The sequence below is a fragment of the Pseudopipra pipra genome, chromosome 1, assembly GCF_036250125.1.
Source record: "Pseudopipra pipra isolate bDixPip1 chromosome 1, bDixPip1.hap1, whole genome shotgun sequence".
In the NCBI taxonomy this organism is placed as follows: domain Eukaryota; kingdom Metazoa; phylum Chordata; class Aves; order Passeriformes; family Pipridae; genus Pseudopipra; species Pseudopipra pipra.
In genome coordinates, this window is record NC_087549.1 from 134,390,340 (window position 1) to 134,404,517 (window position 14,178).

The following is a 14,178-nucleotide window of genomic DNA, read 5'->3' on the forward strand; positions in this document are numbered from 1 at the left end:
AGTGAACAACAGAAAAAAAACACTGCCACTTTACAGCCAATTTTTGAGTAATATACATGAAATACAAGGTGAGCATCAATTCACAGAGAATGCCTCATGACTAATTCAAATAAAAGTTGGGAGGCAAAGCCACAGCTTTATTTCTGAAAACACTTCTGTTCCATATTAGGCACATGAATAGTTGCAGTGCTCACATAATTTGCTGTATGGAGTTTTAAAGAGAAAGGACATCATCAAATCACAAAAATACGATACTTAAAGGGAAAATAACAGAAAATTTCTGTCCATTTTGTTGCTCCAAGAAGAATCAGTCAAAGAATACAGACTAATCAAATATAAACAATATTTTGCATGTTGTTGTTTTAAGTAGGTATGTTTCAAAACATGTTATCAATATTTATTTAGTGGGAAAACAAGACATAAACAGTGAAGAATAAAATCAGTGAGATTGATAGATACATAACAAGCAGAAGTATTTTTAATGGATTATTCTGAGATGTTAAATGAGAGTATAAAACTGCTGAAGGCTTCTCAAGCCCATGCAAACGAATAAAGTAATTCCCATTACGTTCAGAAGACGTTGATGATCTGTATTAACTAGTACTATTTGATACCAGAATATTTAATTTGGAAAAGTATTTTCTCTTGCTCTAATATGAAACTTTGTTCAAACTTCGTAAAACTCATAGAAAAACTTTTACTCCTAATTAATCTTATTCCCAATGCCAACATTTTCCTGAGGCTTTATCTATTAGTAAACCAATTTAGTAAAATTGCACTACATTGTTTTTCCCAATCCTGGCAGAAAAAAAAATCTGTATGATTTAGATCAGCTACTACTTTACCAGAAGTATGTATTATGATTCTAAGATAGATACCACAGAATTTAGCACAGAATATCTCATCTAGAAGCCTTTTAATCACATTGTAGAACATACACATTTTATAAGATGTGACAAAGTACTTCTAGAAATGTTATTTTCTTATTAAGTTTTATAGTATGTTTCCATAAAGGAAATTGTATTTCAAAATGTCATGTCACTTTGGTACAGCTGTTCGTTTTTTGTGTTGGATTTTTACCCTAAGGCAAGAATAACTAAAAAAGGAAGGAAGCAGATGCTGACTTGACATCTGTGGTGGGAATTTTCCTTTTACATCAAACATCAAAAGTCCTGCTCTACTAATGGAAGATATTTGTGCTTGGGACAGAATATCAGCTGAAATGGTTGCCATGGAACAATAGCAATAACAAAAACTAATCACAAATACTACTTTTAAAATAACTTATTTTATGTATGCCATGAACTGAAAGCATTACACAGTAGCACTATCAGCAATTACTATTTTATTACATTACAGTCCACATATTCCCAGTAAATTGGGACTCCATGGAGTTATGTGCTTTATAAACCATAAAGTAAAAGATGAGCTTGGCTCCTATGAATATTCTACAAATGAACAATGGTAAGACTAAGGAAAGATTTTTTCAGAGGTGGTAAGGAACCAAATAATTGAATCAGGAAGCTCCCAGTACACTGATGTAAAATATATAGATACCCAGGTAACTTTATTGTTCATAGAGCAATATCCAGAGTGCCTAAAATGGTGAAAAGAGAGGCAGACTACCTATCACGGCCTAAAATTCTCTAAGCAGAAGCCTAATCCAGAACACAAGATCCACCAGCTGAGGCAGAAAGCAAGCAGACAGGAGCTGGAGCTTGTTGTGCAGAGAGCACAGTATCTCAGCTAGAAGGGCACAGTGCTGGGTTATTTTTCTAGGAAAATTTGTACTTTGCTAAAATAAATGACAATTACTGCAAAAAATGCATGAATAGTCCAGAGAGCAGGGACCAGAACTCAGTAGCTAAGATGGCTCATCATCTGATGTACTGAGGGAAAGATGGAAGGAAGGCACTCATCCAATACACTGACCTATTTCTAAACTGGTTATGGGCAGCAGAGCTCCCTGGAACACCCGCAGGACTTGGTTTGCCTTCCCTCCAGGTCTTCACATGTACCACCCCTACCAAAGCCTTGCTTTCCTTACTGTCTTGATTTTTCTTGATTTTTCCATTCTCTGCCAGTGCTGAACTCTGTAGGTCAAGGCGAGCTGCTCAGCAAGTCCTCTGCAAGATGGAATTCTCCCTCAGGCAATTTTAAGGGTTTGTGTTCAGAGTTTGGGTTTTTTTTTGAGCTAACACATAACTGTACTATAGCTGAAAAGGAAGGATTTGTCAGCTCTCCCTAATCCTCATTCACTTATTTCTCGTTCCTCTCCAAGTGGACAAAATGAGCAAGGAATTGCTTCTTACCATACTTTGGTCAATTTTGCCTCTCAGATTCTACAGTTTAATTATTTCGATAACAAGCAGCCAAGGGGGTGTGGCTGTGTGTGTGTACTTGTGTTCTAAGTACCTATGTGATCAGTATTATGCATTTTTGTTGGTGAAGGAGGGTATTTCAATTGTTCTTTTAAACTGGAGGAGTTTATGTTTACAAAATTGAGAGTTTTGAGACAAATTCAGGTTGATGTGATTCTTTTTAAAAAGTATAAGAGTAAAGCAAAAGCAAAAGCCCTTGGACAACCATGAAGTGCAGTTCAGTTTGCAGTGGTATTTTGAACTGGTTCACTGGATTTATTTCATTACTGCATTAAGATGTTACAGTTAACATAAATTATATATTATTTTTTGTTCCAACACAGAAAGGTAACCAGCCAGTATGACTTCCCTTCTGATAAAAAAAAAAATCTTTAAAAAGCACAAAGCTGACCACCTGCTGAGACTGTGTGCCATTCCTTTGTATCCTGCCGAGTAATAAAAAGCAGGAGTATGGGAAATGTCAAGAGGTCAAAGTATAACTACAGAAAGCTTTGATATAGGCCAAATAAAAAAAACCAGTAAACAGTTTATTTCACTATTTTTATTGGACTGTTTCAGCCTAAATTGAAAGTGTTCTCTTTTTCTCTCTTTACTAGGAATGTAGCCTGTTGATGGCAAATCTTGATTTGTTAAGTTTCATTGTGGATTTCTCATTATTAGAAGGAGACAACTAAACAGAAGTTCAAACAGTATCCTCAATTTCCCTGTCCTGCCTGCAATCCTGATGTGGTACAGATAAAACTGCAAGAGTCACCGTGGAATACCTGCAGAACTGCTGGAGCAGAAGGTATACAGAAGGCTTTTTTTCCTAGGATGAGCCTAATCTTTGAGCTACAGCAAAGCGCCATTCCTATGAATCTTTTATTAATCTTTTCAGCAAATAATTAGGTTTCTCATGATAAGGCTATCACTACCTTCTTATATTTAGCTGCAAAAAGCCTAAGTGCATTTGAAGTGTTAATTTCCCTTTTGCCTTTTTTTTCTCTCTTTTACTCTTCAGATAAATATTTCAATTGACAATATGTGCAAACCAGCAAAGACAGACTACATATCTAATCAGACATGTTTATCAAGTAGAGCTTTTTGTGTTTTGTTTTCTGTGGGATGTTTGGATCTCAGGAAGAGTCATTAGATTTCTTTTAAGATATAGACTGGGAGACCACACAGGCCTCAATAACAGTTTGATTATATTATTGACTAAACTGTGGTTTTAGAGGTACACAGAAAATATGAGACCTGCCAAGCAACCCTACGGTTAACAGGAAATAACCTGCCAAAGAAATAGTTTGGTTCAGTGAGAAGTTAAATAGCAAGTTCCCTGGAAGTCTAATGACTGTCTATTGGAACTTAGATTAATGTTTCTCCACCCTTTCACATTTGTAATACATTAGTAGGACAAAATTAATCCTGACTCTCTATACAATCACAAAAACACGAATTTTCAAAAGCTGTGGTACTATGAAAATTTGACCTCAGCAACTTGAAAGATCTGAGTACAATGAAGCCACTACTGAAGCTGCTGAAACTTCTGGTTTTTTGTTGTTTTGTTTTGTAACTGCAATAAGATTTTACCACCTTTTCACTTTTCTCTTTTCTTGTACCCCTCACTCTTTAAAGGGTCACTAGTCAATGATGGGAAGCAATGATTTAGCCCAGAAAAATTATTTAATGCTCTACATTTAAGCACCTATTAAGAAATGATCACAAGAAAAAAATATGAGGTAGACACATCTGAGACACTTTGCAATAGACAAGAGTATGCCACATCTCTAAATCACGGTCCTGGCTCACCTTTTGTGCAGACTACCAAGACTGAGCTTCAGGGATCTTTATCTCTTTGCTAAAAAGCCACTATCAATATTACCTCACTAAAGTCCTAATCTTTTGAAATATTTAATCAAACTTTACATGAGTTGAAAGTTAACAAGTGTTTTGTTCAACAGGGCCTGAAATATCCAAGTGTCTGAGGCACGACCCTGGGAGCTGAGCAGTGTTCTCCCTCAGACACGCAGAATGCCTGCCATAACAGCTATGGGACACAGACACTTGTTAGTCCTCGGGATGATAAAAATGGATGGCCAACCAACAGGTGCTGGAATGAGGAATGAGGAGCTGATGATATTGGAGAGATTTAAAACTGAGAAGTGAAGCTATGGATGGCGTACATGTGAGAAGACTTACCTGCTTTTGAGAATGGGAGAATGAACTTTTCACTTTCACCTATCTCTTCCCAATTGTAGCTAGTGCTGTTTATTCACTGTTTCCCTACTGGGATCTGTTTCCTAAGACTTTGGACATTCCCACTCTGACACACTCCTATGAATAAATATTCCAAAAGACAAACTCACACAAACTAGGCCTGCAAATACTCGTGCCACTGTGATTACACAAAGACAAGCCTATGTGAAGAATTAAAACTAGAAAAGCAGAGAAGCCAAGAAAAGCATTTTGAGGTATGAAGCACCTGAAAACCTGCATTTATTAATAAATATCAGGCATTGCTTCTATGAATGTTCAGTGGAGCTGAATATATTTGGTAACCTACCCATCATTGTTAACATCAGATACTGCAACTGTGTACCCAAAATAAGACGCCATCTGGAAATAAAAAACAACAGATAGGCTTTCATATCAGATATCAATTTTAAAATGTTTTTACTGATAATCCTCTTTGTTTTTATGGTCATTAATACCAAAAATTATTTTATATATTCTTGAAACTATGTTAATGAAACTATATCCTCTAGAGATATAATATTTCATCACGTAGTTGCTTGACATTACCTGTTCACCAGTGAAGTTCTGCATAAAGGTCAAGTCTGAAGAATTAATAATTGAGACCTGGTAACAGAAAAATACAGAAAGTTTCAAGCCCACATGGAGATGCTACAACATGACATCAATGCAAAACAATCTGACACACTGCAGGATGGTCCAAGTGGCCAAGAAGAAACAATTATTTTCTGTCTCACTACGGTTTGCCTGCATGATCTTGAACAAATCACTAAGATTTTATGACTCATGTTCCCCATGAATAAAATAAGGAAAAGACTACTTCCCTTCCTTACTAATCACCGAACAGCAGCAAATCACAGACTATCAGCTAATCAGTAACTAGGCATGAAAACATGAACTTAAAACATAAAGAAATATATACATACATACATAAATACATATATACATATACACCTTTCTTCTGAAAAATTTTAAGAACAAGTTCCAGAGATACATGGAATTTTGTGTCCACAAAACTAGAGAATATGTCTGTGGCTGGGATCTCTTTTCCCAATCAGGTTAGTTGTGAAACTTTTTTTCTATGAGGTAAAAGCTGTATCCACAAATGTGTATTGTTTTCTCCCTTCACTTCTAACTTCCTATCATGATTCTTTGCATCTGGTATTCAGTGTATATACTTACAGCACTGAAGGTAAACATTGGGTATGAATAATCTGAACTTGGACTCCTTTCCACTGCAGACACAGCCTTGCACATGAAGTGTGCTAACCTAAGGGTAAGCTTAGGTCTGATAACACTCGGTGAGTATAGAGATACTAGTCACACTCTAAGCATTCTCATAATTGCCTACCGAAAACAGACTTTGGAAGGTACTAAGTGCTTACCATTCAAAGCCTAAACCAGTAAGGCATTCCAAGCCAGCCAGGTAAGACCGAGGGTGAAAGTCAGTGGCAGTTTTCTCTGATTTAGAAGTGTTTTATAAAAGAGACAGAAAATATAATGTAGCTTTTAACCTTTCAAATAGTCTAATTGCTTTCTCACTATAAAAAGGATAAAATGAGGGTCCAGTACATACATAGCCAAAGTTCTGTGCTCCCCTTGGGACTCCAGCAACCAGCTCTGAAAGGATAAATGATCGACAGTAAACTGGTTATGCTATCTGAGTGGTGCATGCAACACGCATCCTGTGCTACTTAAACTCTCGATATCTATCTATCTATCTATCTCAAACCCCTAAGGATTTTGATTTGTGATATATATCAGATCTGTAAATCACTTCAAGACATTAATTCATAAGATTTTAACATTCATTGAGTGTATCTACTTGCATAAAAAGTTACACCTTGACTTTTGAACACACTCATCCATAGGTCTCCTTCTGCCTAGCATTACTTAGCATAGCAGAGCATAATGAAACTTTTGGTACAATTCAGCTTGCTGCCTGACAGCTGTGGATTGCTGGAACCAGAATTAGTCCTAGCATCCCCTACTAGAGTACAGAAGCTGAATACAACTGTCCTTACAAATACTTCTTTTTGTTTTGGCTACACAACAATCTGTCTCATCCGTTATTTTGCTTGATGCCATGGAAGTGTTTGACAAGTTCTGCACAGGCTGTCTAAAAGTGTTATGAGGAAGTTTTTGTGAGCAGCACTGGAGACATCCATTGAACAAGAACATGAAACATTGGACCAAGGTGCCTTCTACGAGTAAATCTGCTCGATGGCGAAATTTTAAACAACCAGTAGAAAAAATGGGTAAAAAAATCAGAAGGAAAAAGCTAAGTCACAGCCTGCAGACTTATTGTCTAAACTTTCCCTCATTAGGATGTCCTTGCCAGAAGACAGCCAAAGGAATTTCAGATAGAGTACCACAGACTCCTGTACTGACCTACCATTCCTCTGTTCCTCTCTGGGTTTATATATTTCCCTGTGTTTGGTCAAGGGGAAATGGAAGTAATAAAGAAGGACCAAACAGGACGCTGGCTCAGGTCAGCCACCTATGCAATTTTCTGTGCCAGTCATTCACATGACTTACTGATTCAAGAATCATCCATTATAAAACTTTGAGTATGCATTAAAAAAACCAAAAAAAATGCAGCCTTCCATTACCAGAGATATATCATTTCACATATCCTAGTGTTTGGCTCAAAACTGTGTCTTTTTTTACTTATTTTTTAAATGCTTTTTAACGCAGGACAGGCAATTCTAGCTTCAGAGGGATTAAGCAGCAGTAGTTCTGGAGAGCTGGGTTCATTTGGGAAATGTATTACGTCTCTATTGGCTTTGTGAGTCTGGACCACATAGCTGCTCACCTGCTCAGGAAAGGAATATTTAAGGAATATTTTCTGGCTGTCAGCCTTACACAAGAAACACAGCTCTTCAGGTATGCAACACCAGGGATCACAGGTATTTTTAACTAACTATGTGTTTTTAAATCCTTTGCAATATCAGAACATTTGAAATAGCTAAATCATGAGCAATTTTCTATTTATAAATTGTTATTTTTAACATACTTTACTAAACAGACAGCTCTGACAGGAGCTTTTCTTCTAAACTGGAACCAACTTGCAGAGGCATAGGGAAAATACTGTTCAGTTTCTAAAACACAAGCAAAACTTACTTTGGAACTTAAAAATTAGACCATGTTCAGCTTGGTTATAGTTTTCCTGTGACAACACTTCATGTTATGAGTTCAGCACATCAAGCTGGCTAAATTAGGTGAGACTGAATGGCTCCATCTAAAATGTTGTCACAGCACTAACTTCTGACCACATGCATCAGCATGATACCATAAAAACAGATTCAGATTTTTGTGTACTTACATTCTATTTTGTTATGCTACACTGTCTAAGGAAATATTTGCCTTACAGACAGCTTAAGTCTCACAAGTGTTTCAAATGTATAATAGGTATGTTCCTGTGTAGAGACCCAAACCCAGGAATTTAATAGGTGCACAGCCATATGGTTTTCATTCAACTACATAGCTTCTTACCTTGTTCAGAATCACCAGTAAATTCCCCAGCAGCCACTGAGTATCCTGTTTAAAGATAAATTACAAAAAAAAAATCCTTGATAAACAATTTCTTTCAAAAAATACACAAGACCAATCAAATTTGTATGTTTAGCTGATCATCTGAATGCAAATTTTCTGTCATTAGTATACTAAAACTGTGGGGAAAAAAAGGAAAATTTTTAATCACATAATTATGACTAAATTAATGGTAGGTCTGAATGTATACTAAATTGATCCCTCTTCTCCAAAAATGAGCTTCTAAATCATTAATAATTTATCTGAAAAAAACAGCAGGTACTATGGTGTTTTACCCCAACACCTGTTGACACAATTTAAGTCTTCATTACTGTACTATAATGTATGAGTGTCCTGACTGAGCTTTATATGGAAGACAGATTTCCATAGATGAAGTTAAGCACCTCTTGGAACTTTAGTAAAACTGTGAGATAGTTGCTATTGTCACAGTAAAGACTTTTGGATGGTATCAGAGAGTGTAATTTCAAATCCATGAGCAGGGGTGAAAGGATGCATCTTCGCCTTCCAATTCCACTGACTCTTTTCTATAACTATGTGAAGAAAAACCTGCCTTACATGAAGAGACATGTGAACATCATGAAAATTCTTATAGATCAGTACTAATATAAGGTAGATAAGGAGCCTTTTTTCTATGTATTACACAATGTCTTCAAACTGACTTTTATTATTGCTTACTTCAATTGTATCTTTTAAATACCAATAAGAGTAAATTAGGTATTTGTGCAGCACTGTACAAAATACCACAGAACGGAATTTTCATTTATCTATTAAAAATTAAAATAGTCTTTGATTAGTTTAAGTTCAATCCATCATCTTGGAATGAAAAAAATTTGTATTTCTGATTAATTATTTATGATCAAATAAGAACCCTAATGAGTCATTTAAGATCCCAACCCTCAAACCCTGTTGCTGTGCATAATTTTAAGGATGTTAATAATCTTACTGAAGTTACCAGCAAACTACTGGTTTGCTATTGCGCTTAAGGCAAAACATGTTCAAACCCTCTCACAAGTGTGACAGTAGTAATTTAGGGTTTGTTTTCGTATTTATATGACTCATGCTTTTAGAACATATTGCTATCTTATGTAGAGCTTATCTTACCCATGTAATTGTCATCATACGAGGGTGGTGCCACTCCTGTTTGTTTCTCTCGTGCCAGTTTCCTCAGAATATCCTTGAAGGAATAGTTTGCAATGATGTCCGCAATACTTGCAGTGATTACCTGACCTGGATTCAAACAGCTTCATAAATAAAAGGAGCATAGAAGAGAGCCAGAGTCTATAAAATAGGGCTGGCAGAAGATCAGAACAGAGTTGAAGGGATAATACAACATGGATGCAAAGAATAGATACCTTCTCTCAATCTTTGTCCATTATTACCCTGAAAGTCTCAAGAGAACACATAAATCCATACAATAAGGCATTGAATTTCTATTGAACCATCACAAAAACATCTCCAGACCCATTTAAATGTGTTGATTCAAACTAAAGTCACTGCACTGCATGAATGTAGTAGACCAATGGAAGCAATTTCTCAGTGGAGAATTCAGAGCTATGAATTCCCTACTATAACAATCAATTAGCTCTTCCTTCTTTAAAGACGATGCAAAAACACACATCAAAGAGGCTGACAACGGGCAAGTTGGGAGGCAGAGGCTGGGAATCAGCTATATTATACATGTCAAAACAGGTTAAAACAAAAATAACCTTTTAACCCTTTACCAAAACAACTTTAGGTTTTATCTACATGAGAAACTACATCTTGGAAACTACAGTGATGCCACAAATGAACTTCAAATATATGCAGATAACTATAAAGGGTTGTGCTCAGAAACAAACAGTAACAAAAACTTTAAAAAAAAGTACATTTGCTGTATAAATACTAGGTATTTTTAAATCTGCATTATTTCTAGGGAAAAATACAATTTATTAATTAAATTACAAGTACGCTTAAGTGCCAACATAAAAATAGTTATTTGTATTTGTTTCACTTGCTATATAACCTACATCCTGAATTTTCCCTGACTTATTTTTATGCTCAGTTGTTTGTTAAGCAATTCTTCTGATTTACATTTGTTGAAAATAAGATCACGGACCGGTTATCTTAAACCGACAAAACAATGGAAATCTAGAAGAACAATACTTTCTGCTTCACTTCTTAGATCAAGTTACCCATCCAGATGAACATACCTTGCCAATAAAAACTACCGGGTCCGCCTACGATCAGGTCTCCATTCTACAAAAAGCAGAATTGAATAAAATTACACAGCAAAAGAACATCACAAAAGTAAGCATGCATGGGATAAAACTATTTAAATGACCAAAATAATAACAGAATCATGATAAAGGGGAATAGCCATGTTCAAGAAAAGGATGTACATGAACGTACAGAAAAATTCAGAGTTAAAAAAAGTTAAGATCACCCTGTGCAACTTGAATGAAAGCCGTAATTTTTTTACTGCTAACATAGCATTCTAAAAATTGCTGCTTATTTATAACAAAACAAAGTTATCATAAAAGAGTGTCTTTACATTCAATGAAGCAACAGCAATATTTTATAGAGAAGTATACTTTTGTCTACCCTACAAGGAAGTCTTAACCCCATAGCTATTAATAATGTAAATAAAAATGCAGCTGCAGAACACTGAAAACAATGACAATGGTCAAAGTTAGGTGAGGCCCTGGTGCTGTAACAATGGCACAGATGATAACAATAGCTGCAAAGTTTATCCTTTGTCCCACAATTTTGGCATTAAGAAAAACTAGTTCTTTCCTTTAAGCACTTTCACCGCCACATGAATGGTCTTAATGACTACTCTGCCTCCAAAAGCATCATTATACAAGCTATTTAAACTTTTTAAAACTAGCTGGTGCCTACCCATTACTTTCTGAAAGTCAAGTCCCTGTAAAGCAGTGTAAGTGGGACAGACTGAGAACGAAGCATATATAATTGTTTGCCTAATTATCTATTAAGATAGACTGAGCAGAGTTAGATTGGAGTGCTGCAAAGAGATAAACAGGTGCTGACTATTTCTTCTATTAATGAAACCAAAAGTTTGGAACTTGAAAAGCAGGAAAGACCTTGCAATAGCTTCACGAAACTTTCCATATGCAACAGCATGGGGATAAACTCATGATCAGTGAGGCAGCATTTGAACACTAGGGATATATCACAACTACATTTCATCAAAATACTTCAGAAGCAGAATCTCACCTTGTAAAAATCTAAGCTGAAACCTGCTTGACAAAAGCCTTGTCCTTCAGGATCTGCATTGCCTGCAATTATGAAGGTAGAAGCATTTTATTGATTTCCCAGTGCATGTGGAAGATAGCATACACACCTCTGGAGCTATAAGGCTGTAAATGCAAATCTGCCAAAATATGTGAAAATATGTATTCTTTTTGAGAAGAGGCAGAGCAAATCAAGACCTTCTACAGTACCCTGAACATGCAGCCCCTTGTGAAGATTTTGAAAAATAGGACCTGCTGCTTGGGGCTTTCTCCCCTCACTGCCAAGGAAGGACCCTTGCAACAACTATCAGGGAATAAGTTTGAATTTGGCTGGAGATAAAAAAGAGACCTTTTAATTATGCCTACTTTTTCTGTAAAATGCCTGTTACATTCCTGGCAAAATAATCCATGAGAAAGTTTAAGGCAGGAGCACAGTTTGCAGCAGAGGAACAGTTAAAAAGTGTGATTTCAAATTAGCCCATGTGCACACAACAAGAACATTATCTGCAGTAGCAGGGTCTCTTACAAGGGGTATCATGACAAGGAACTACATTCAGACTCCCTGTGTTATCAGCTGGTGCACACAACTTGAAGCAGCTACTCATCAGTGAGACTGAACACCGCCATAGCTTTGCTGTGAAGGGACAGGTAAGCCCATCATATTTGGTATCTTACACATGCTACCTTTAGAAAAAGTAACCGAAAAAAAATTCTCTGATTTGTACTGTAGAAATTGCCATAGATTCAGCTCAATCCAAAGCTCAGTAAAGTCATTGGATACTTCATATTGTTTTTAAAAATATGGAGCACTGAGGAAATGAGGGTATTAATAATCATCATAAACACTTAGACATAGGATGCTGAATGAGATGAATGACTGATACAATCTAATGTGTGGTATTTTCTCCAGATTTCTAGGTAACTGAATGTGGTTCTAAATATACATGCAGTTTTCCCCTATTCCCCAAGAAGCAAGGCCCAGGGATGGCTACTGCATCCTCAGAACAGCACAGAGAAGAGTGTGTAGCAGCAGTGCTAATTTGCACGTCTTTCTTCCATGCTGAAAGTTCTTCACAAATGAGATACTGTGGATGGTATTGGCATGAATGGTGATACAGGCTTGTGTGTTTCTGTGCAGGGTCTGGTCTTTAAATGATGATCTTGTGATGAGAGATTTATACTCAGCATAAGTAGGAATAATTGGTTTAAAATGCTGTCTGGTTCTTATCTAGATCTGTCTTATCTAGCTACATTTTAAAGCCATTCAAATTGAACCAATTATAGCTCATCACTATAACTGCACACAATTTACTTGATTTCTCCTCTTTCAATTAATTATACAATAAAGCATCCAATTACAGGAATATAATTTAATGTTGATTTTTCTTTACACTCTCATTCATTGCAATAACATCATATAGCAACATTCATTCAACTAAGACTGTGTGAAGACTAAAAGGATGAAAACATTAAGTGCAATATCAGTTCCTTCAACAGAGGATTGTTCATATTAATACGTACTGTTGCGACAAGGTGAATATTCTGCATAAGCACTGAAGTTCTGAATTGCTACATAGCAGGTGCCAACGGGGTCCTTCTCAGGGCTATCTTTAAGGGTTCTCCAATGATACAAAGGAGCACAAGCCTATCAAAGTAGAAACAATGTCACACATACCTTTTACATGCTCACGCATCTGGCAAATGCAGTTTTTAATAAACTATGTACAAAGATTCTCTCTGGTACTGAATCATTCATGCAGCAATGATCACAAGACATTGACAGAAGAAAATGCAGGACCACTGCTTCAGATAATTTCATTATTACCTGAAAAGCACACTGATTTTTACTTATAGCCCTTGGCAGGTAAAATCTGTGAGGGACTACAAGGCACATTTAAACATGTTACAAATATGCTCTAAGCCTGCTCCACAAGTAATATCTTTGTTCTATTACTGCTCATTGCACAGGACTTGATTCTGTAGCTTAAGATGTAAATCACATATATGTGGCTTAAGGCAATCCCAGTTCTGTGCTGATATGTCTTAAGATAGAAGGTATTGCAGCACAACTACTCTACTCCACTTAGCAGAAGGAGATTTGTCAGGGTTTTGTGTCATATTATCTATGACAATAATCAAATTGTCTTTCTTCCTATAAATCCCTGGTTCAAATCTTTGTAGATATGATACAGCTATAATGCATTCAAAAGTCTGAACAAACAGTTTTTTGCTACTTAAGTTTTGGCTAGAGAACTAATATTTAATCTGTGTTACACTAGTGGCGTTACAAACATGACAGTGTAAGGATAAACGATATACAAGTTGTGTAGAGAAAAGCATCTTTTTTGGAGATAATCTAGATAATTAGAAAAATAAAAATAATAAACAGTCAGGTCTGCAAGTCATGCTTCGGTGGGTCCTGCGCCCTAAAACTTTTCACTTCCTGGGAGGGTGAAGACACTACCTCTCCCTACAGCTTTGCCTCTGCAAGATACAAATAAATTCTTCATTCATGTCCCACCTTATCCTACGTTTTCAACAAGAAATCTATCTATCTCTGGCAAAGTATTGCTATTATTTACATTATTGTATAAGACTTTGATTTGCAATCAGTTCCAGCTAGATGAATCACTGTGCTACTCAGAGCTTGCCATAAAAGTCAGAGCTTCTGGAGCAATTGCTGAAGGAACAGATACTCTTAACATGCCCCTGCCTAGAAAGCCTTACATATTAAAACAGAGAGCAAAACTGGAGGCAAGAAAGAGGAGCAAGTGTCATGT

General features: G+C 36.3%; 1 protein-coding gene across 2 annotated transcripts in view; it reads right to left on the reverse strand.

The window, feature by feature from the left end:
• The window catches only part of ITGA8 (integrin subunit alpha 8), a 108,958-nt gene that overhangs the window by 82,475 nt on the left and 12,305 nt on the right, over nt 1-14,178 (reverse strand). For both annotated transcript variants that reach the window (XM_064678851.1, XM_064678857.1), the window contains exons 4-11: nt 12,920-13,043; nt 11,382-11,443; nt 10,358-10,403; nt 9,270-9,395; nt 8,112-8,156; nt 6,193-6,236; nt 5,166-5,222; nt 4,927-4,979 (exon numbers count right to left, since the gene is read on the reverse strand). In XM_064678851.1, coding sequence (XP_064534921.1) covers nt 4,927-4,979; nt 5,166-5,222; nt 6,193-6,236; nt 8,112-8,156; nt 9,270-9,395; nt 10,358-10,403; nt 11,382-11,443; nt 12,920-13,043 — 557 coding nt within the window. The remainder of the gene's footprint in view (nt 1-4,926; nt 4,980-5,165; nt 5,223-6,192; nt 6,237-8,111; nt 8,157-9,269; nt 9,396-10,357; nt 10,404-11,381; nt 11,444-12,919; nt 13,044-14,178) is intronic.